General features: G+C 45.5%; 1 protein-coding gene across 4 annotated transcripts in view; it reads left to right on the top strand.

Annotated features, from left to right (window-relative positions):
- The first annotated feature begins 1,320 nt into the window (after positions 1–1,320).
- The window catches only part of Wdtc1 (WD and tetratricopeptide repeats 1), a 48,998-nt gene continuing 27,086 nt past the window's right edge, over positions 1,321–23,232 (top strand). The window contains exons 1-3 of one of the 4 annotated variants that reach the window (XM_048434100.3): positions 1,321–1,383; positions 20,055–20,201; positions 21,912–21,995. In XM_048434100.3, coding sequence (XP_048290057.2) covers positions 20,154–20,201; positions 21,912–21,995 — 132 coding nt within the window. In that variant the 5' untranslated portion in view covers positions 1,321–1,383; positions 20,055–20,153. Of the gene's footprint in view, positions 1,384–1,568; positions 1,874–2,914; positions 2,937–20,054; positions 20,202–21,911; positions 21,996–23,232 lie in introns of those variants that run through there. The other 3 variants (XM_048434103.3, XM_048434099.3, XM_085686724.2) reach the window with 3 other exon arrangements.

Here is a 23,232-nt window from a genome sequence, read left to right on the forward strand (position 1 = left end):
ACCAAGGCTGTAGCCTGAAGTTAGAGAGCTGTGGATAGATGATGTCAAGGCTTTCTAGTCTCCATGTCTGTGAGACATGGTTTTGGTTTTGGTTTGTGAGGTGGTCTCATTTTGTAGCCCCAGCCGGGCTGGAACTCACTAGCCTTGATTAGTACAGATCTGATTGGTCTACTGCCCAAGTACTGGGATTTAAAGGCTTGTGCCACCACACCCAATCGGGTGTTTGTCTGTCTGTCTGTTATCTATTATCTATCTATCCATCCGTGTGGGAAAGGTCAAGAGGAAATGCCCCATAACCTCTTTAGGAGAAAGGCCCTGAAGGCTGAGCTGATTCTTCAAATGGAAAGAAATCAGTTTGGATTAATTTACACAAGTGATTTGAACAGAAATGGGCAAAAAAAGACACTCGCTGAATGATAAACATGGAACCAACACTCTAAGTGCTAAATGTTTGTATCTAGTCTTTGATGGTGTGTTCTGCCTGGTTTCAGCCCTTGTTTTCTTATCAGCGATGTGACCCTGGGCTAGAAACTTTTAACCTTTTTATACTTCTTTCCTCGTTTGTAAAACGTAGAAACATTTGTACCTATCAATGGAACCATACTCAATACAGTGAAAATAAAAGTATTATTTATTGGATGTTGGCGTACGATGAACCACAAGTGACATTTCCTGTTCTCAGAGGGTAATGAAAATGTTTTTGAATTGAAGCTCCTGGTCTCTCTACCTTAAGTTTATCCTTAGTGCCTCCCGTGTCACCTGGGGAACTTCCTTAGAGAGGAGGGTGTCTCCACTTTGACCTGGGACTCCACAAGACTCGAAAGTCAGAAAAGCAGTGACTCGTCTAATATTAGATGAACCTTGTCTGCTGTCAATCCTGAATTCCTAGAGCGTGCGGCTGACTACTCCAGGCACCCAACGTAGGAACGATTCTCTTAACCTTTTCCTTCCCGCTCCGGAAAATTCCAGCATGGAATGTGCTGCTTTAGCACCCTCCTCGAGAGGGAAGGAATTTCAGGCTGGGACTCTGGGAGGACTCTGGGTCTTAGCCTTAGGCGTCCACTAATTTACAGGAGAGGAGGCAGTTTTGACGAGCTCCTAGAACGAGCTGTGCTGGACTTTGGGCAAGCATGTGGTATTGGGTCCCAGGAAAGGTGTACAAGAGAGCATTTTATCCTGCAATGGGATGGGAGGTGCGTCCAGGTAACTAATGGTAACCGGGCGGGGCAAGCTCACGCCGCAGGAGCTCCGCGATGGCGAAAAACTACGGCTCCCATGATACTCCAGGGCTGAGTCCGGCTTTTCCGCCCGCCCACTGGCTGCCGTTCCCGCGAGCGGTGCCGCCGATTGGCCCCGGCGGAGCGGGGGCTTCCCCGCTAGCAGGTTAGTGGGCGCCACCGGTAGCAGACGTTGACCGGGCGCGCGATGGGGGGGCGGGGAGGACTGGGGCCCGCGCTCACTATTCTGGAAGCTGCCGGGCGCCATCGCCGTAGCGTAGCCGCGGACCGCGAGGCGCGGGGCGGGCGCGGAGACTGCGTGGCGCAGGCGCAGTGCGGGGCTTCTCCTGGGTCCCCAGACAGCTGGAGGAGATAAACAGAGGAGGAGGAGGGAGGGGAGTGCGTGTGTGAGAGCGCGCGAGGGAGTGTGAGTGTGTGTGAGCGCGGGTGTGAGGCGGTGCGCAGGGGCGGGCGGAGGCGCTGTCCGGCCCCGGCCAGGCGCCAGGCGGGGAGCATGGGACGAGGCTAGAGCAGCCCGGGTCCCCAGCCCCCTTCCCGGGATCCGCGCCCCTGCTCCCGGGAGAGGGGCCGGGCCCCCGGACCGTCATGGGCTCCTGAAGTTGCGCCGCTGCTGGTCCCGGGAAGAGACCTGACAGGTACCGATCGCCGTCGCCCCATCCCCGCCGCAGGCGCCGAGTCGGGGACTGGCTCCAGCAGCCCCAGCATACGGGCCGCCTGCTCTGGGCCGGCTCCCGTGCTGGGGGCCTGAACCCGACCGTCTCGGGACTTCGGGGTGTCCCGAGAAGGGGGCAGGCCTCGGCAGAGTGGGCCGGGGGTGGGAGGCTTGCAGAGGGCTGGCTGGGAGGTAGGGAGCAGGCAGTAGGGGTCCCGGAGGCTCCACGGGGCAGAGGTGGAAGTCGTCCTATCACGGGACTTTTATTTATTTATTTTTGCGGAGTTTTTGACATCTGATCTGACGCTGGTCACACTCAGGAAGAAAGAGGCAGGTGGAAGTTTCAAGAGGTCAACGACTTGACCTGCTCTTTCCGTGTCTCTGTCTCTACCTCTCCTCTCTGTTCTCTCTGTTTTCCCCTTGCCCCTTTCCTCTCTCTCCTTCCCCCTCTCCCACTCCCTCGTTGTGTGTGTGTGTGTGTGTGTGTGTGTGTGTGTGTGTGTGTGTGTGTGTGTTCGTTCAGGCTTCTGGCAGCCGCAGATGCCTTCAGTGGCTCATCCTGGCACCAAACTGAACTTTGCCAAGGTGTTTGCATCATCGGCTGTAGCACCCAGTACAAAAGGTCTCTGTTGGGAGTGGGCTGTTAGTGCCCACCTCTAAGGGTAAATAAGAAGTGTAGAGACAGAGAAACTGCATATCAGCAGAACCCCTTTCTGAAAAGTTTAGTGGAGCTCACCGCCCCCCCATATCCCCTGCCGTCCCCCAGTCTGGTGGTTGGAGTTACTCGGTGACTTTTGGTTTGCCCTCTCTGCAGGTGCATAACCACGACTTACAGAAAACAGGTATGAGGGGTTACGACTTGTCTTAGCAGCTGAATGTATTTCTTCCTAAGGTCTCTGATTTTCTGAAATCTCTTGAGCTGTAATGTATTGGTGGAGCAACTTGAAAGTTTTGTTCTCAAGTTTGAGTTTAGAAGCCTGGTGACAGTGGCAGTAGCTTTTCCATTCCGTCCAAGGATGAGGTGGGTGATTGGGATAAAGTGTCAGGTAAGTGCTCTTTTTGTGTCTGCCTTATAAAACAAGGTCTGCGGTAGCCCAGGCAGGCCTTGGAATCATCATGTAGCTCATGCTAGCCAGCTTTAAACTCTTTATCCTCCTGCCTCCACTTCTCAAACATTGGGATTATAGTGGTATTATGTCACTACACTTGGCCCAAGTGTTCCGTTCCTTTCCTTTCCTTTTCTTTCTTTCTTTCTTTCTTTCTTTCTTTCTTTCTTTCTTTCTTTCTTTCTTCTTGGATATTTGAGACAGGGTTTCTCTGCATAATAACCCTGGCTGTTTTTGAATTTACAGAGATTACCTCTGCCTCCCAAGTGCTGGGATTAAAGGCATGTGCCACCACCACCTGGCCCAAGTATATATCTTTCTAAACAAAACCTGCCAGATTTCTGGGAGTTTGAGGCCAGCCAGGGATACATAGTGAGACCCAGTCTCAAAAAAACCAAACCCGAATATAAATAAATCAACAAAGCCTGTAACAGTTTTGAGAAGAAAATGATCCTAGGGTATCCTCTGAGGTAAGAATATTATATTAGCCCTACTCTGGACTTAGGTTTGCTCACTGAGTGGTCAATCTGTACTCATGCAGTGAATGAATGAACCCTTTGGACTATTTCTGGTTTGAGTTCTGGATTATTTTTTCTTGTAGGTCTTGTATCTTATTAAGAATTGAATTTTTGCTGTTGAGTATAATACCCAAGTTTTGTGGGGTTTTTTTCCTTGTTTTTTTTTTTGATACTGGGTTTTGCTGTAGCTTTGAAACCTGGCCTGGAACTAGCTCTTGTAGACCAGGCTGGCCTCAAACTCACAGAGATCCACCTGCCTTTGCCTCCCGAGTGCTGGGATTAAAGGCATGCGACACCACCGCCCGGCATACCCACCTTTTTTTAAGATTTATTTTTTCTTTATACGTTTGAGTCTTTAACCTGTATGAATGTATGTGCGCTACATATGTGTGGTGCCCATGGAGTCCAGAAGAGGGTGATGGATCTCCTGGAAGTGGATCTACAGAGGGTTGTAAGGTGCCACGTGGGTGCTGGGAATTGAACCCTAGTCCTCTGCAAGAGCAGTCAGTGATTTTAATCATTGAGCCATCTCTTCTAGAACAGACCAGAGAGTAACTAGCTGGACTAAATCCGAGGCTTAACAGTTGATTTCTTCATTGTTAAGCTGTATTTCATTTTCTCTCTTCTTTTGAGACAGGCTCTTGCTGTGTAGCCCAGATCAACCTGCTCAAGGCAGATCCTCCTCCTCCATCTCCTTTTGCTTGGATTGCAAATGTGAGCCATTATGTCTGGCATAAATGGTTGGGTTTCTCTCTTTTTAGTCTATTAAAGAATGTTTTTAATATAGATTTTAAGCACAAACACGGGTGTAGTCTTTGAGAAAAGGTTGCCTCTTTTTTATTTTATTTTATTATATTTATTTATTATGTATACAATATTCCATCTGTGTGTATGCCTGCTGGCCAGAAGAGGGTATCAGACCTCATTACAGATGGTTGTGAGCCACCATGTGGTTGCTGGGAATTGAACTCAGGACCTTTGGAAGAGCAGGCAATGCTCTTAACCTCTGAGCCATCTCTCCAGCCCAGGTTACCTCTTTCCTAGTCTTACGTTTCGGTGTAGTTTTGGCACCGGGGGTTAAACCCAGGGCCATGAGCATGCTAGGCACACCCTCTGTACCGCCCAGCTGTATCACCAGTCTTTTTTTCACTTTTTAAGAAAATTCATTATCACTCTGAGAGAGCATTGTGTGTGCACACGTGCGTGTGTGCTACACACATGCATGCAGGTACACACCACTGCTTGAATGTCCCGTCAGTGCATGAAGCCAAGTGATCAATACTCGACTTCATTGTGGGTTCCTGGGATTAAACTCAGCTTGTCAGACTTGCACAGCAAGCACTTCTGCTCTCTGAGCTGCATTGCTGGCCTTTCAGAAAATCTTGAGATAGGCTCTTGATCAGTTGCCCCTTCTGGGTTCGAGTCCATGCAGGCCTCGAACCTGTGCTGTTCTAGCCTCAGCTTTCTAAGCAACACTAGAGTTATAGGCCTGCTTCATCAGGCCCAACAAGTTGTCTTTCACTGGTATACTAAAGACAATCTTTTTTTGTCACGATTTGGATTTAACTGTTTGTAGGCTCATATCCTCCCCTCTTTTCATCTTGGGAGCTCTTACCTTAGGCACATCTTATAGAGGGAGTACTACTTTGGGGTTAGTTTGGCAGAATAATTATTTCGTCCTGGGATTCCCTCCCTGGTGGTCACTGAAGGGAAGAGAGCATATGTGATGTACTGACCGTGAATGACGGTGGGGTTAACAATATTTGGCCTGTTTTGGAATTGTCACAAGTGGCATTTCCTCCCTTTTAAGCAGAAAAGCCTTATTTTGGGTTTTGGTTTCTGGGTGTTCAGTCATGACTGCTTGGCTGTCTCCATGGTGGCAGGAAAAAGTGACGAGGTTTTTACCTCATGGCAAACAGAAACCGGAGCAGAAGGAGGGTGCCAGGATAAAGGATAGCATGTATACTGCAGGCCTCCACTGACCTCTTTCCTTCGGTTATGCCCCACCCACTTAAGTTTCATCCACCTCCCAAAATAGTGCCACCAGCTGGGGAGGAAGCAGTCAACACAGGAGCCTGTGGGGGCTATTTCTTACTCATAATGATGCACAGACTCATGGCCTTTGTAATGCAAAATTTATTTAGTTCATCTTAAAGAAGTCTTCACATCTCAGCATGGTTCAGAAGTCCCAGTCTGAACCAGTGAAATGGCTTAGCTCACGCAGGTGCTTGTCTGGCAAGCCTGACTACCTTGAGCTCCGTCCCCAGATCTCCAGACGTGGCCCTCTGACGTCCACATGATGCTCACACTCACACATAGGCACATTAAAAAAATAAAACTAAAAACACTTCTTTTTAAGTTCCAAGTGTCTTCTGAGACTCAGGACAGACTCTTTTGTTTGTTTCCTTTTATTTTTTTCCAGACAGGGTTTTTCTTTGCAGCCTTGAAGACTGTCCTGAAACTCACTTTATAGACCAGGCTAGCCTCGAACTCACGGAGATCCTTCTGTCTCTGCTTCACAAGTGCTGGGATTAAAGGCGTGCACCACCACTGCCCATCTGTTTTGCCTTATTATGCACATGAAGGCACAGATTTGGAGACTTGAGACTTGGTTAATCCGAGTGGTGGTGGTGCACATCTTTGATCCTAGCACTCGAGGCAGAGGCAGGTAGATATCTGAGTTCGAGGCCAGCCTGTTCTACAGAGCTAGTTTTAGTACAGTCAGGGCTACACAGGGAAAGGAAACCCTGAGTTGGAAAACAAAATCGAAAACAGAAAGAAAGAGTTGTTTAAATTCACACAGCTAGTTAGAGAAGAGGCTGAAGTGCTCTGTGGCACTGGGTGTCCTCTGTAACTGGTCTAGAAGGAAGAGTTAAAGAGTAGGGCTGAGAGTATGGGAGAGGGACTTTCTCAGCATTCTACAAGGTAGATAGACTCTGAGACTTGGCTTCAATTTGATAGGAGAAAATTTGGCTTTTTTTTTTTTTTTTACCAGGAGGGTAGAGATGGAGGACAGACAGAATGGAACAGAGTCTCCTGTATCCCAGGCTGGCCTTGAACTTCTGATCCTTTTCTCTTTACCTTAGGAATGCTGTTATTATAGGCGTGTGTCACCACAGTTGATTCTATTTGTTGCCAAGCATCAAACCCATGACTTAATTCAGAGTAAGCAAACACTGTACCAAGTAAGCCATGACTCTAGGCCCCCCCTGAGACAGCTGGCCTGTCTAGGTGGACTAGGCTGGCCTTAAACTCATGGCTAAGCCTCTGCCTTCTTGGTCCTGAAAGTAAGGCATGCCTTCCGTGCCCAGTAGAAAACTTAGCTTTCTAAACCCCAAGTGTGCTGCCGTAAAAACAAGAACTTTGCCACTTTTGTTTTGGTCTTTTGAGATGAGCTCAAAGGTGACCTTGACCCTGTAACTCTGACCAGCCATGACTCATCCTTTTATTTTAGCTTCCAAGTGCTCAGAGAGCCCCCTGCCTCTGCTTCCCTAACCTGGGATCAAAGGCAAGAGCCACCATGCCCGGCTTGTCACTCGGGTATTCTAGAGGATTCAGACTTAAGTAATTGGACTAAGCGGTGGTTTGGTGTTTTTAAGCTATTTTCCCACGAAACCATCCTATTGCTTTCATTTTGATCTGTGAAAAGCTGACGTCTATTGATTTTCTGCTTTACTGGACACTTCTCAAATACCTCACTTAATCCTTTCAGAGCCCCTTCCCTGAAAGGTCGGATCATCATTCCTGCCTGAAGAAACAGGCTCCAGAGAGTCAGGAAATAACCCAGAGGTTGCACAACCAGGAGTGGTGGACTGTTATTCAAACCCACGTTTGCCTCTTGTTAGTTATTAGAGAGGACATAGGTCCTCTCTGAGCTACAGATGTGTGTCCTAGCCTCTGAGAAGAGCTAATGAGGTGAAATGTGAAAGTGTTGACGGGGTCCTTTTCTATGGACCTCCCTGGTTTTCCTCAGGAGCCAGGCTTGAGTATTAAAGGGTACCACTCTATTGGCTTCCTTGGGGTGACATCAGGCCTATATGGAGGAAGCCTGAAAGCCCTGGGCTAATTCTTTGTACTCTTAGTAATAGCTTCAGACTCAGCTTCATGGCATTAGTGAGCAAGCCCTGAAACCTTGAAACCCGAGTAAGGGAAGGATGCAACCAGCAGGTCAAAGTGTGAGAGGCCTGGTTTCCAGAACGTTGTCAGCCCAGCCTGGTGGTATGAGCCTCCTGTCCCTGCTGCATGAAAGGCTGATCTGGGAGTATCCAAAATTTAAAGCCTGCTTGGGCTCTAGAGTGAGTTCAAAACCAGTCTGAGCAACCTAGTGTTTTCAAAATAAAACATTGAAACCTGGCTGGGCATTGTAGCTCAGTGGTAGAGCACTTGAAGGAGGTCCTGACCAGGTGACCAGGCCCTGGGACTGCTAAGGAAGGATGGAAGAATAGAAAATTTCCAGACATTCTTAAAAGTGGGGGTCAAGGGTCATTGTTACGTTCTTATATTAAATACCCTCTTTTAGGATAAACACGCTCACAAGTGCTGGAACTGTGCCAGAGCTGGATGCCAAGAATAATGACCCTTAATCTTCCCTTAGCCATCAAGGGAGGGATTAGCCCCATTTTCTTGGAGTGGGGGTGGGGAGCAGACCAGGACCTTGGCCAGGGAGTTACCCAGTGACTCTTAGGTACAGAACTACAGGTTCTGTTAGGACCAGAACCTGTTAAATGTCTGCTTTTATTTACTACTCCATGTTCTGTTTTCAAGCAGAATAAAACTGCTTTAGGGAATCTTTTTCAGAGTGGGAGCCAGGCTGTTGAGCAAACTTCCTCAGGCCAAGCCTTGGTGCATGGGTGCTGGCAGCTTACCTGGTTCCCCCTTGAGTCCCACATCTGGATGTAGCCCGACTTTGAAGGGAGTGTTTCCAAGACTATCGCCTACTTTCCTTTGACCCTTTCGAGACTGGAGTTAGAGGGTGGAACTTAGCGGCTTCCCTGTGGGAGGTAGGAATTGTGGCTGGATTTGGAAAGGCACAAATTAAAGACCAAATCCAAGACAGAGGCTGCTCATAAACCTTATCAAAACATGCTTCCTTTTTTCTTCTTTGCTGTCTTCTACGGCCTCATGATACCTGTGATATGGGCCACAGAAGGTGGACTGGATAACTAGGCAAAGACTCAGGGAAATGGCCACACGGCTCAAATGGCGTTATAAAGCCCATTTGGGCAAGGAGATGTCAAGGTGAGTTTGCTAGCTGCTTCCCAGACAGTGAAGCATTCCCTCAGATGGACTTGTGCAGAAAAAACTGCTGTCAGTCTCCCATGTGACTCTGAACCAGGAGACTACGATGTTTCCAGAGATGCTCCCTCTGATAGGACTAGTCTACAAGCCATTTACTACAAAACTGTCCTTGTATTAATCATCCATGACCCTAAAGTGGCATGTTTTCTGATCCTTACCTCATTTTATTTGAGACAAGGTTCTTCTGTATAACCTAATGAGCCCTCAAAACCCCAATCTTCCTGCCTCCAGTTCCTAATGTTGGGGTTGTAGGCTGCACTCTGTGCTAGCCTTTTCTTTTCGGAGGCAGCAGTTCACTGGATAGCCTAGGACAGCCTCAAACTGGTGATTCTCCTGCCTCTGCCCTTATTAGTGCTGGGGGAACAAGCATGTGCTGATACTAGAGGCCAGAAGTAGCACTCTTTAAATTTATAGGGTTTTTTTTTTGTTTGTTTGTTTGGTTAGTTTTTCGAGACAGGGTTTCTCTGTGTAGCTTTGGAGCCTGTCCTAAAACTCACTCTGTAGGCCAGGCTGGCCTCAAAAACAAATCCATTTGCTTCTGCCTCCTGAGTGCTGGGATTAAGGTTATACACCACCACTGGCTAGCTAAATTTATGTTTAAGACTAGCAAAAGCGGGCTGGAGAGATGGCTCAGAGATTAAAAGCACTGGCTGCTCTTCCAGAGGTCCTGAGTTCAATTCCCAGCAACCGTATGGTGGCTCACAACCATCTGTAATTTGATCTGGCTCCCTCTTCTAGCATGCAGACCGAACATTGTATAATAATAATAATAATTTAAAAAAAAGACTAGCAAAAGCAAGATAATTGTTTATTTCCTGGAAATGTTGATATTGGGGATTGAACCAGGGTGCCTCATGTTCTAAACAGTTTTTTATTAGTACGCTATACCTCAGCCAAGGTAATTTTACCTTCTTGCCTAACTCTAAAGATTAGGAAGAAATAGCTGGGCACTGGTGGTACATGCTTTTAATTCCAGCACTCAAGAGACAGAATCAGGTGGATCTCTGTGCGTCTGAGAGAGCTAGTCTACCCTGGTCTATGAGAGCTAGTTCCAGGACAGCTTGGGCTGTTACACAGTGAAACCTGTCTTGAAAAACACAAAAGAATAGTAAGAAATGATATTCATTTTAGGCAACTGTTTAGACATGATCTGATTAAAGATGATAGAAATAGTTGTTTTATGACCAGTAGCCCGGGCTCTAGTGTGGGACTAGGTTGACTTCCCATTCAATGACTTAGTGACTGTGGTAAATTGACTTTCCTGCCTCAGACCCTGCTCTGGGGTAAGAGTAACACCTGCCCCGGGGATTGCTAGGAGGGGTCGAAGATAATACCTGTAAACTGTTTCGACAGCTGAGTAAATTCATTCAGCAGCTCGGTTTCAGAACTTTTACCTGTGTGCTCTCTCATCACTGGTTACTCAGCAGATTAGGAAACTGAGTCTTAGAAATGCCGTGCAGAAAGAAGCTGGGCTGTGGTGGTGCATGCCTTTAATCCCAGCACTTGGGAGGCGGAGGCAGAGGCAGGCAGATCTCTGAGTTTGAGGCGGCCTGGTCTGCAGAGCCAGTTCCACAATAGGCTCCAAAACTACACAGAGAAACCATGTCTGAAAAGAAATGCTGTACAGAAATTAGATTGTAGAGTTGGGATTTGAGCCTTGGGTCTGTTGGATTCCACAGCTTGGCTCTCCATCACGTTTTGACACTTGTACCAACCTTCCAGCTGGGCCATTGCGATGTTACACATTCCCCTGTGGGATTGCTCCAGTAGGGACGCCACTGCAAGCAGAAGAAAAGGAAACTTGCATACATCTTTTACGCAATTCACAATGTTGAAAGGGGTCAGTTGTCACTTGGACTGGAGGTACCTCCATACTGTGGAAGAGGCATGTCTGAGGGCTGGGAGTACGTGTGGTTGAGGTTCCAGCTGTCTTCCGCAGCTAAATTGCAATGTATCCTGAGAATCATCGGTTGTTGGAAATGGTTTTGTAGCTCATCTCTGAGGCTTCCTGTTTATTTTGTGTTTGTGCGTGCGTGTGTATATGCACAGCTTTGGAAGTTAGTCCTGTCCTTTCACCTTATGGGTACCAGTAATAGAACTCAGAGCATTATACAAAGTGGTAAGTGCCCTTAATTCATTGAGCCATCTTGCCAGCTCCCTCCCCCCTTTTTTTGTTTTTTGAGACAGGGTTTCACTGTAACAGCCTTGACTGTCCTGGAACTTGCTCTGTAGACCAAGATGGCCTTGAACTCAAAGATTTACCTGCCCACCTGTGTGCTAGGATTAAAGGTGTGCTCCACCGCCACCCAGTTTAGCCCATTTTTCTTTCTTTTCTTTTTTTTTTTCTGAGAGGGTCTGGTGATGGTTTAAATGAGAATGGCCCCCAGTACTTGGTCACTGGTTGGAATTATTTGGGAAGGATTCGTAGGTGCAGTCTTGTTAGAGGAAGTGTGTCACTCTGGGTGAGTATTAAGCTCATGCCATTTCTAGTTAGTGGTCTCAGCCTTGGACCTGTGGATCAAGATGTCACTGCTCTGGCACCATTTCTACTGCTGTGATGATAATCATGGACTCAACCCTGCAGGACCATGATTACCAGATCAAAGCCTTGATCATGGTATTCTGTCATAGCAGTAGGATAAGATAGGTCTTAATGTAGCCCAGGCCAGCTTCCAACTCACTGTGTTACTGAGGCTGGCCTGGTCTCTGCCTTCCCAAATGCTGGTTCTCTAGCTGTGCACCACAGCTCCCAGCTAATACTTCTCATTTTATAGATGGAAGAAAAATTGGGCAGAGTGCATCTCTCTCAGTTCCTATCAGTTAAGGTAGAAGCTGGCCAAGGGCATGATAGCATAGATGGGACCCAGCCCCTCCTGGTCCTTCCTCAGCAACATGGAGTGTGCTTCAGTCTTCCTAAGTGGGGATGAGAATAGCCTCATGGCTTCCTCATGGGACTGTTGTGAAGCAAAAGGCATGTGAAGCAAATTAAAAGCATGAACAAAGGTAGTTTGGTAGGCATAATGCATTGTGTACACAGCTAGCCACGCTGTTTATTCAGTAGTTACTGGCATCTGCCAAGTTCAGTCTTGGGAACATTATGAGATGAATCAGGTGAAGAGCAGGCCTTGAAGGAACAGAAGCTGCAAAACCACAGTTCAAGGGAGGAGACAGGAGAAGTTAAGAACCAGCTTTCCGTTCTGAGTTGTGATTTTGAAGTGGAAAGGAAAAGAGTTTGAGAGGTTTTTTTTTATATATAGTTGAGATATTCACATGCCAGAAATGTAATAACATAAAATTTATAGTTCAGCTATTATCTTTTTCATTAGTTTTTGTTTTGATTTGATTTCAAGACAGGGCTTCTCTCTGTAATCTGGGTGTCCTGGAACTCTCCCTGTAGACCAGGCTGGCCTCAAACTCATGGAGATCCGCCTGCCTCTGTTCCCCCCACTAGGATTAAAGGCATCTTCTATCACTGCCCAACTAGAAAGAGTTTTTTGTTGTTTTTTTAATTTTTTTGAAGACAGTGTTTCTCTGTGTAGCTTTGGAGGCAGTCCCAGAACACACTCTTAGACAAGACTAGCCTCGAACTCACAGAGATCTGCCTGCCTCTGCCTCGCGAGTGCTGGGATTAAAGGCGTGCACTGTCACCACCTGGCTCGAGAGAGTTTTAAAGGGACCTTAGATGAAGAGCTCCAGTCTTTGAGCATGCTAGAACTGGTCTACCCTGATCTCCAGCCAGGGTCTCTTTTTACGGATGTTCACAGAAGCCAGTAAATGAGCACAAAGTCCTGTATCAGTGTAGTGGAGTACTATTTAGCCGTAAAAAGGAAGTGAAGTACTGAGTGCAAGATGGATCTTAAATAAAATTATGATAAATGAAAGAAGCCCGACAGAGAAAGCCATATATTGCTAATGAAGCATCTGGAATATAGAGAAGGCCATATATTGCTAATGGAACATCTGGAGTAGGTAGATCCATCGAGACAGAATGGAGAATGGTGTTTGTCAGGCGTTGGGGATGGAGGAGAGATGGGAACTGACTCCTTGCTGGATATAGAGTAATGCAAATGTTCCGGAAGAAGCTAGGGGTGGTGGTTGTACAACAGTATGTGCTGGAGACCGTTACTTGTGTATTCAGAAATGATTAGTCTTATGGAGTTCTGCTTCAGTTTAAAAGGCCACATCCTTTTGCTGTCCTCTGTTCTGCCATCTCTTCTCTTCTTTCCAAGCTGTAAACATTTTAAGGATTAGATGACATCACCATGACATCACTGGGATCTTTTCAGAAGTTTATTCTTTGGCTAGTGAGTTGGTGGGTACACATGTGTGCTGTGGTTATGTGTGAACGTGTCTTTTGAGTTATATATGAAGGAAGAAGTCAGCCTCAGGTGTGACCCACTTTATTAGAATTTTTTTGTGTGTATATATGATATGTGGAAGTGTCACAACCATGCCATGTGTGTGGGTCAGAGGACAACTTAGAAAAGCTGGTGCTGTCCTCTGTGGGCTCCTGGGATACACTCATGTTGTCAGGCTTTCTCACCTCATGTTGTACCCTCACTGCCAGCACTTTCTGAGGTGCAGTCTAGGCCAGCTGGCTAGCAAACGCCAAGAATCTACCTGTCTGTCTCCCATCTTCCAGTGTTATAAGAGCATGCCACTCGACCTAGCATTGTTTAAGTAGGTTCTGGGGATGGAACGTTTTATTATTGGGTTATCATCACAGCTCCCCCTGCTTTTTTTTTTTTTTTTTTTTGAGACAGTGTTTGTAGCTCAGGTAGCTTCCTGCCTGAACCCCTCAAGTTGCAGGCATGTACTACCAAGCCTGGAGTTTTTATTGCTTTTTTTTTTTTTGGTCAAATAACCATCTCTATATTTGGTTTATCTATTGAGGCATTGAATTGCTTTTCTTTTTGTCCAGCACTTCTGTAAACATCACTGCATGTGGTTTTGTGTGGAGTTTCCTTTTTAAAACAAAGTTACAGTTTTCCTTCTGATCTCCCAACTTAAAGCTATCAGTAAGGACACCAGGCTCTGTCACCTACAATTCTGTGATGGGATCCCCAATGTTAGCTTTCTTCCGGACAGATGGTGTAGCAGGACTTCCCAAGTCCAGGCACTGTATGTACGTTCCCACTCAGTATTTGTTCCTCACAGCTTCCACTGAGGTGGGTATGCCCACCCTGTTTTCATTCTGCAGATGTGCAGATTGGACCTCATGTGAAGTCTTCTTGGCACATTGAGAGGGCTGGAATCCATGCCTAGGTGCGTGATTTTATTTTATGTGGATCGGTGTTTTTCCCTTGTGTATGCCTCTGAAGGAGTCAGATCCCCTGGAGCCGGAGTTACAGACATTGTGAGCTGCCATGTGGATGCTTAGAATTGAACCGGGGTTCTGTGGAAGAACAGCCAGTGCTCTTAACCACTAAGCCATCTCTCTATCCCCAACATGCTACATTCATAAAATCAATTTTGTGTTATCTTTTCTGCTACATTGTCTAGGCAGACAAAGGACCATGACCAATATGAAATGGGGTGGTTCTTTATGTTTGCATGTTAACATAGTCCTTGGTTCCAGATGGGTAACTTCTATGGCCTTCTTTACTTTATTCTAAGGCTCGCCAGCCTCGCCTCTTATATTGTTGGTACCCTTTGCATTAGGAGTAGATCGTTTTTCCACCAAAGCCAGCAGTTGTTATTTTATTTAGTATTTAGTATGTGTATGTTACACACACACACACACACACACACACACACACACACACACACACACGATTATATGGGTGTGCACATGCCACAGTGTTTATAAATGTCAGAGGACAATTTCTTTTTTCATGTTATGTGTGGGTTCTAGGAATTGAATTTAGATTCTAAATTTGCTTGACAAGTGCCTTTACCTACTAAGCCATCTTGCTGGCCCTGAATATTAGTTTCTTATTAGTGTTATCTTCATAGAGGAAAGTTTCCTAGTACCCAAAGCTAAAAAGTTGCAGGTAGGATGGGGTTGAAGGTGACATGCTTGTGATTTCCAGCCCTTGGGAGAATGCCTTCAGAGAGGTGTGACATCTGCAGAGCAGCTCCGCTCATTCTTCTGTTAGCGTTTCCTCTTGCTGGCCTGCCTTAGACCATTCACTTTCTCCTCCTTTCATGAGTATCTGTTCGGGCTGCCCTGTAGCACCCTAATTAAAGATCATACCTTGAAAACCTTTGTCCTCTGGCTAGAGAAAGTCTTTATTGAGCTTTCATTTCCTGTAAACAAATTAGCTCTCCATGTTCTTCCAGCTCCAAGTGTGAAAGTGGGGGTGTGGCATTCACCACCCCACCTCAGAGTGAGGAGAACGTGCTCTCCTTTCCTAGTGGCTCCACATTGTCGTGTTCTTCCCCGTGGTTAATGTCCTGTCTTCTGTGCTGTCTCTAAAACGTACAAATAAATTAGTATAAGATTCAGTTAATCCTTCCAAGTCCACCTCATTAAAATTCTTGTGCTAAAATTCTTGAAATTATTAATTTCAGCTATGATGTAATTTGCATACTGCATCTGAGATAGAATTCCCGTTAGTTCCTTCTTTAATGTTTGATCATGTATGTCGCTACTGTGTGTCAGTACCACCCCCATTCCCAAGCTTCTGTACCTTGTGGTGACATTTTGTTTGTAATCTAACAGATAAAGCTTGCCTGAAGACCAGAGTGCGGTGCGGAGCTAGCTACTAGTTAGCCATAGAGGCCAGACAGAGGTGGTGCACACCTTTAATCCAGCACCAGGGAGGCAGAGGTTGATGGATCTCTGTGAGTTCAAGGCCACCCTGGACTACTAGTTGATTCTGTCTAAAGGAGAAACAGCGCTCATACCTTTAATCCCAGCACTAGGGAGGTGGAAACAGGAAGGGGGGTGAGGAATATAAGGTGGGAGGAAAGAGGAGCTCAGGGCATTCAGTCTAAGGACTTGGAGAGACAGGATACCCCATTTGGTCTGAGTATTTCATAGAGGTAAAAATTAGTGGCTGACTGCTCTGCTTCACTGACCTCTGACTCTGGTTTTTTATTATTAAGACCAACTAGAATTTGAGGTACAGTAACTGACCTGTTGACTTTCAAGAACGCTCATGGAGGTAGCACGTAAAAGTTAATCCTTCCAAGTCCACCTTGATTTCATCTTCTCATTGTGAAATAAGTTTTGATTTGTCGATCTAATTCTTTGAGAGACTTTGGGATGGAAATAATGAAACTAGTTGTGCCCTTGTTAGATATAAAGACATTTCTTCCTCTGTAAATCTTATGTCAAGTTAGATGTGCCCACCAAACTTTGTGGGAAGGCATTCTTTGTTTCCTTGAGAAAAGCTGGGCTGTATTCCAGGATGGTTTTCCAGTGTGTTACCATTTCTTCTCAGAACATTAAAATGCTAAGTAGGTATAAGTTGTATCAAAGTTAACGGGTTTAAATCCATATTTGTATTTTACCTCCTAACTGACTGGTTTCCTCTGTGTCTGATTTTCTTCCTCCCTTTTCTGTATTTCGAAGCCATGAATCTTAACTAAAATTGTTTGTTTTGATTATGAGCTCTGTTGTAAGTGCTATGTCTTTCTCAGTATTCTTTATGTTAAACACCTGGTTAGTGCTGCAAAGGAAGCTGACGAGTGGGTAGCTGTGATTTGGTTGGCTCTTTGGATTCTCGTGGTGGCCATTGCTCTGGAAGAGAACATATCATTGTGATTAAGAACATGGGCTTTGAGTCGTCAAGCTTGGGTTTGAGATCCCACTCTTGTGACACCGAAACACTACATGCCCCTTAATCTGCTTGCTTATGATCAAAATGACAGCAGGAAGCTGGGTGATGGAGGCTCTAATCCTGACGCTTGGAAGACAGAAGCAGACAAAGTTGGAGGCCAGCCTGGTCTGTCGAGCAAGTTCTAGGACAGCCAGAACTACACGGAGAAACCCTATCTTGGAAAAACAACAAGCAAAATGATAACAATCTGCTTACCATGCAGAGGTTGAAGCCAGGGCCTTCGACATGTTCTACCACCTCACCTGTTTTTCTTTTTTGAAATAGGGTTTCACTAAGTGGCTTGAACTCACTCTGTAGACCAGGCTGGCCTTGAACTCACAGAGATCCACCTGCCTCTGCCTGCCAACTGCTGGGCCTTCAGAGTCTTGACAGCAGCCTCCTAGGTAGGAGGAATTACAGGCCTACATCATCGGCCTGGCTCTTCTCAGTTGATATTTGCTAGGGGAGGCGGAGACAGGAGAGTCCCCGGAGTTCTCTGGTCAGCTAGTCTGCCCACACAGTGCGTTCTAAGTTCAGTGAGAGAGCCTGTGTTCAAAAAAACAAAAAACATGGACAGCTATAAAACGAAGATACCCTATACCAGTCTCTGGCTAACGTCTGTGCCTTCCCTTCCCCTTCTCCCTTTCTAATGCTCTCAACCTTCCTAATGCTGCAACCTTTTAATATAGTCCTTCATGTTGTGGTGACCCCCAACCATAAATTTATTTTGTTGTTACTTCATAACTAATTTTGCTACTGTTATGAATGTAATACAAATATCTTATATTCGACCCCCAAAGGGCTCCCGTCCCACAGGTTGAGAAACCCTGCTCCAGAACACTTAGAAAGTAGACTGAAAAAGTCTTATTACAACCTCAAAGTAGTGATATTTCACTTTTAACACTTAGCTGAGGTATAGTGTTTAAGGGCTGCACATAACATAGACATTTTTCCTTCATGGCTCTCATTTCTTTTTTTAAAAAAACTTTATACTGCATTGATTTTTATGTGTGGAGTGTGTATATGTGTGTGACTTCACACATGATGGGTGGAATTTCTCTTTCTATCGTGTGGTTCCCAGGGATCTAATTAAGGTTGCCTGTCTTGATGGCAAGTAACCTTACACTGAGCCATTTTGATGACCCGTGATTATCATTTCTAATCTCTATGATGTTATGTGGCAATACATTGTTTAGCCAGACTTCTAATATTGAGAACTTGTGTGGCTTTTTTTTTCCTGCAACAAAATCTGTGATGAATATGCTTGAATTTTCTTCTTGCATTTGTGTTTCCTTTTGTTATATATTAAAGAATTGAGGGGGCTGGAGAGATGGCTCAAAGGTTAAGAGCATTGCCTGCTCTTCCAAAGGTCCTGAGTTCAATTCCCAGCAACCACATGGTGGCTCACAACCATCTGTAATGAGGTCTGGTGCCCTCTTCTGGCCTGCAGACATACACACAGAAAGAATATTGTATACATAATAAATAAATAAATATTTAAAAAAAAAGAATTGGATTTCTTGCTCTTTTAAACAGAATTAGATGGTATAAGAATAGAAATGATGGGACAAAAGCTAACTATCCAGATACTGATCATTTCTTTTATAATTTATTTATTTTTATTTTATGTACATTGGTGTTTTGCCTGCCTGCATGTCTGTGTGAGGGTGTCAGATCTCGGAGTTACAGACAGTTGCTAGCTGCCATGTGGGTACTGGGAATTGAACCCTGGTCCTCTGAAAGAGCAGACAAGTGCTCTTAACTGCTAAGCCATCTCTCCAGCCCCTAGGAATTTATTCAGTTGAATCATAGGCTTTGTCATCGCACATTTCTTGCAGACTCAAACTGCCAACCAGAGAACTTGTGTGGTACTTACCTAGGCCCTCTGCACATATGTTACAATTGTGTAGCTTGGTCTTGTGGGACTCCTAACAGAGGGAGCAGGCGCTGTCTCTGACTTGTATCTGCCTTTGGGACCCTGTCCTGTTGGGTTGCCTCGTCCAGCCTTGATAGGAGAGGATGTGCCTAATCTTTCTGCAAGTTGATTTGCTGTTGCTGGCTGATATACATGGGAGGCCTTTGCTTTCCTGAAGAAATAGGAGGCGTGAATAGGGAGAGAAGGGAAACTGTGAACAGGCTGGGAAAAAAATAATTAATAAAAAATACTTAGAAAAAAACCCTAAATCTCAAACAAACAAAAAATCAAAACATTTGCTAGGGACTGGGGGAGTTGGCTCCATGGTAAAGGGCAGGTATTGTTCTTCCAGAGGATCCTGGTTTGACTAACATATTGGTGACAACTTTCTGTAACTCCAACTTCTAGGAGATGTGACTCCTGGCCTCTGCTGGCCCTTACCCTCATGTGTACATGCCTACACAGAAGCACACACACATATATAATTTAAAATAATAAGTTTTTTTTTAAGTTAGTAGGTAGGCCTGGAGAGATTGCTCAGTGATTGACAGCTCCCCCAGAGAACCCAGGTTCGATGCTGTGCGTCTGTCACATGGCAGCTCATGACCCACTGCAACACCAGTGCCCCGGGGATCCTGCAGCTTCTAGTCTCCAGGCGTGCACGTGATGCACAGACGTACATGCAGGCTGAATACTCCTACATGGAAAATTTAAAAACATTTTTAAGTTAAAAATTATTGGATTTGAGTGGCGGTGGCACATGGTTTTAATCCCAGGACTTGGAATGCAGAGGCAGGTTGATCTCTATGAGTTCCAGGACAGCCAGGGCATGTTACACAGAGAAACCCTGTCCTGAAAAACTAGAAAAAAACAAACAAAAACAAATACTGGAGCTGATGAGATGGCTCGATAGGTAAAGCTCCTGCCACGCAAGTCTGGCCACCTGGGTGCCTGAAGCTCACTTAAGGTGGGAGGAGAAAGAAGCAATTCCACAAGGAGATCTCTGTCTCCACATACACATGCCCACTGCTAGTGATAGAGTAGTAGTAGGAAAGCCACTCACTGGTTTATTAGAAAGGATTTTACAAAGGATATTAAACAGATAGGTGTATAGGGCAAGACCTGGAAGGGGGCCTGGAGCTTGCCTGTGTCAGTTCTCTGGAAGCCCCCTTTTTGAGGTTTTGATTTTGTGAAACTGAACTGTGGGAGAGTCTAGCCGAGGGTCTCGGACCTAAAGTGAGATAGTTCAGACAGTTCGCCACTGGTGTGAGGGGACAAGTGGACACTGACATTTGTTTTGCCATCTTCCTTCCTGCATCCACAGCCATTCCTGGTGAGGCATCGTGACTCCTCACGTGCTTGCTCAATGCTCCCTGTGGTTATGAGTCTCTGTGCTTCATCTTTACCCACTCAGGGGTTCTTGAGCATCGCAGAGCGGGCCAGCCCTCCATGTCATAAATTACTGAGTGGGCTAGTGGGCTGTCTTAGGAGTGGGGTCAGGCTTGTGAAGGTACCGTATTCCATTACCAAGGCTTGATGGCGCTTTTTGTTTTCCTTACAGGTAATTAAATGCTTGTCTTGTGGACCTGGGCTTGGCTGGAATGTGCAAGGGTCTTGAAGATCCTTCTATAGCTTCCTTCTGTTGAACCATTAAGAGAAGATGGCAAAAGTCAACATAACTAGAGACCTCATTCGTAGGCAAATCAAGGTAAGCAGCCCAGACCTGCTAATCAGTGCCTTAGACACTTTTTTCTTCTACAGTGGTTCTCAACCTTCCTAATGCTGCAACCGATTAACACAGTTTCTCATGTTGGGACCCCAAACCCTAAAATTATTTTCATTACTACTTCTTAGCTGTAATGTTGCTTTTGTTGTGAATTGTAGTGTGAATATCTGTGTTTTCTCGTGGTCTTAGGTGACCCCTGTGAAAGGGTCATTCCAACCCCAAAGGGGTTGCAACCCACAGGTTGAGATCCACTGCTGCCCTATAGATTCATTTAAAGATGAACCCCCTCCCCCCAAAAAAACCAAAACAAACAGAACAAGACAGGTCTACAGTGGTGACTTACCTAAGTCTCATAGCCTGCTAGTAGCAGACTGGGGACAGAATCAAGGTCTCCTGTCTTCTCAATTTTTTTCAAGTACATGGAATTCATGGAGGCTCCCCTGTCCCCATATTTGTGTCTCCATAGCTAAGATTAATGTAGGCTGGTGAGCCATCAATGTGGGGGGTGCACACGAGTATAAGTACTAGTCTCTTCATTGCTCCAGCTGCTGAGTTGTAGACACACTAGAACCTGAGGCTGATTTTCTTTAAGGCTCCCTTGCACTAAAGCCTGTCATGCAGTCTCCAAGTGAAAGGCAGCGTTGCCTGTGAGATGCGTGAATGACTAGGCAGTGGTTCAGTTAGCAAGGCAGCTCCAGGGAACAGTTTTGAGCAAGGCGTATATACACCTCCGGCAAGAGCCCCACGCCAGAGCCCTGAATAGTGGAACTGCCTGGAAACTAGTCGCTCTGTTTGCCTGTGCGCTAATGTTTTTCTGTTAAGTGACAGTATCTTTGAAAAGTTAAATGCTAGAACTTTCTTAAACTAAAAAGAAATTAAATTATATAGCAATCAGTGGGGTGTCGTGATGCATACCTTTAATCTCAGCCCTCAGAGCAGGTGGAGCTCAGTGAGTTCAAGGCTGGCTTCAGCTACCTAACAAGTTCCAACTAGGACTACATAGTGAGACCTGTTTTCAAAAGCAGACTTATGTAGCCTTCGGTGCATGGAGTTGCATGTGGACGAACTGAGTGTAATGCGTGCCCTGATAGGAGCCAAGAGCTTGGTGTACATTAGTCTGCATTGGTCTATTTCACCTGGTATTGCTGAATACTTAATTTTGGCTTAGGAGATCTTTGGGGGATTTTATTGGACTGGGTGGCCAGGAGAGGAACTGTTTTTAGGGTTCAGTATCAGAAGGCGATTTTGTATATGCATGTGTATACACTTACACGGTGTATTCCAGAGGTGATGCTCTTCCATCCGAAATATGGAAACATTCCATTTTCTTTTGTTTTTGTTTTTTTCCAATTCTTATCTTTTCTGTTTCTTATCATGCCCAGCATAGGGTTGAGTATAGAAAAGTTAAATATATTGGAGATTAGAGAGATGGCTCAGTGAGTTTAAAGCACTAACTGTTCTTCAGAGGACTTGGGTTTGATTCCCAGCATCCACGGTGGCTCACAGCTGTCTACAGTTTCAGTTTCAGGGGATCCAACACCCTCTTCTGACTTGCACCTACCAGGCTCGCACATGGTGCGTAGATGAACATGGAGACAAAACGCCCATTCACATAAAACACATTTTGAAAAAGAAAGCTAGATTTTAAATAGTATTGAACCAAAGAAACCACAGCTTCATTTCTGTCCCTAGGAGCGGGGTGCCCTGAGCTTTGAACGGCGATATCATGTCACCGATCCATTTATCCGGCGGCTGGGCCTGGAAGCAGAGCTTCAGGTAAGAGATCCAGTTTTCAGCTAGGCGGTGGTGGCGCACGCCTTTAATTCCAGCACTTGGGAGGCAGAGGCAGGTGGATCTCTGTGAGTTTGAAGCCAACCTGATCTATAAAGCGCATTCCAGGACAGCTCCAGGACTTACACAGAGAAACCACATCTAACACAGAGAGAGAGAAAGAGAGAGAGAGATGGAATTTGCATCCTAGATCCACATGGCCTGTTTCCCATCCTCTGTGTGCAGAGGTCCACCTGCTGTGCCCCATCACATTTAGCTGGGTTTCTGTTTTTAATCAGGTATTTGTGGGTTCATGTGTGTACAGTTACTCTTGGAGGCCAAAGCATCAGATTCCTGTAGAGCTGGGGTTATATTGTGAACCACCCTAAGAGTTCAGGAGCTGAACTCAGTCAGGTTCTCTTTGTGAGCAGTGTGTACTTAACTGCCAAGTCTTCCAGCCCCAGATTTTCTTAATATTGCTCTTAAATTACATGTATTATGCAGTCATCCCCTGCTATGCTTTGTGGAGAAGGATTTCTAGAACTTCTCACAGGTACAAGTATCTTCAAATGCTCAAGATTTTGTATAAAATGTGTTGTTTGCATATAACCTACAAACATACTCCTGAATACTTTACAACATCTTTAGATTGTTTTTAATACCTAATACAATCCTGTATCATTTTAGGATAATGACGAGGAAAAATATGTCTTTATATACATTAAATGTGTGTTCAGCACAGATGCAAATGCCATAATCCTGACTCCTGTTTTCCCTCTGTGCCTGGTTGAATCTACCCATAAGGAACCTGCTAATACTGGAGCCAATTATGTATCTCACCTTCTCAATTTGCCTTTATTTCTTTTCTCTTGTTACTATTTCGGAAACAGTATTTATTTGTAGCCTAGATTAGACTTGAATTTACCCAAGACTGTTGTTGAACTTCTGACCCTTCTGCTTCCATGTCCTGTGTTGGAATTGCAGGTGTGGGCCACCAGGCCTGGTGGTGATTGCCTTTTATTTCTGTTTTGTTTCTTGTGTAATTTGAGCATAAATTCAAATTAGACGGAGTCAAGTTGGTATGTCAAAGAAGCGCCATAACCTGTATATAAACCGTGGCATGGAAATAGCAAAGTGGGCCTTACATTGTCTGTGTCTGCTGCTCTGAGTTGTCGTGCACCCGTGTTGGTGCAGAGACAGAGTTTTAGATCTCTTTGTGTACCTAAGAGTAGAGCAGCTGACT

Source organism: Myodes glareolus, chromosome 3 (genome assembly GCF_982192425.1).
Source record: "Myodes glareolus chromosome 3, mMyoGla1.1, whole genome shotgun sequence".
NCBI classification, from domain to species: Eukaryota; Metazoa; Chordata; class Mammalia; order Rodentia; family Cricetidae; genus Myodes; species Myodes glareolus.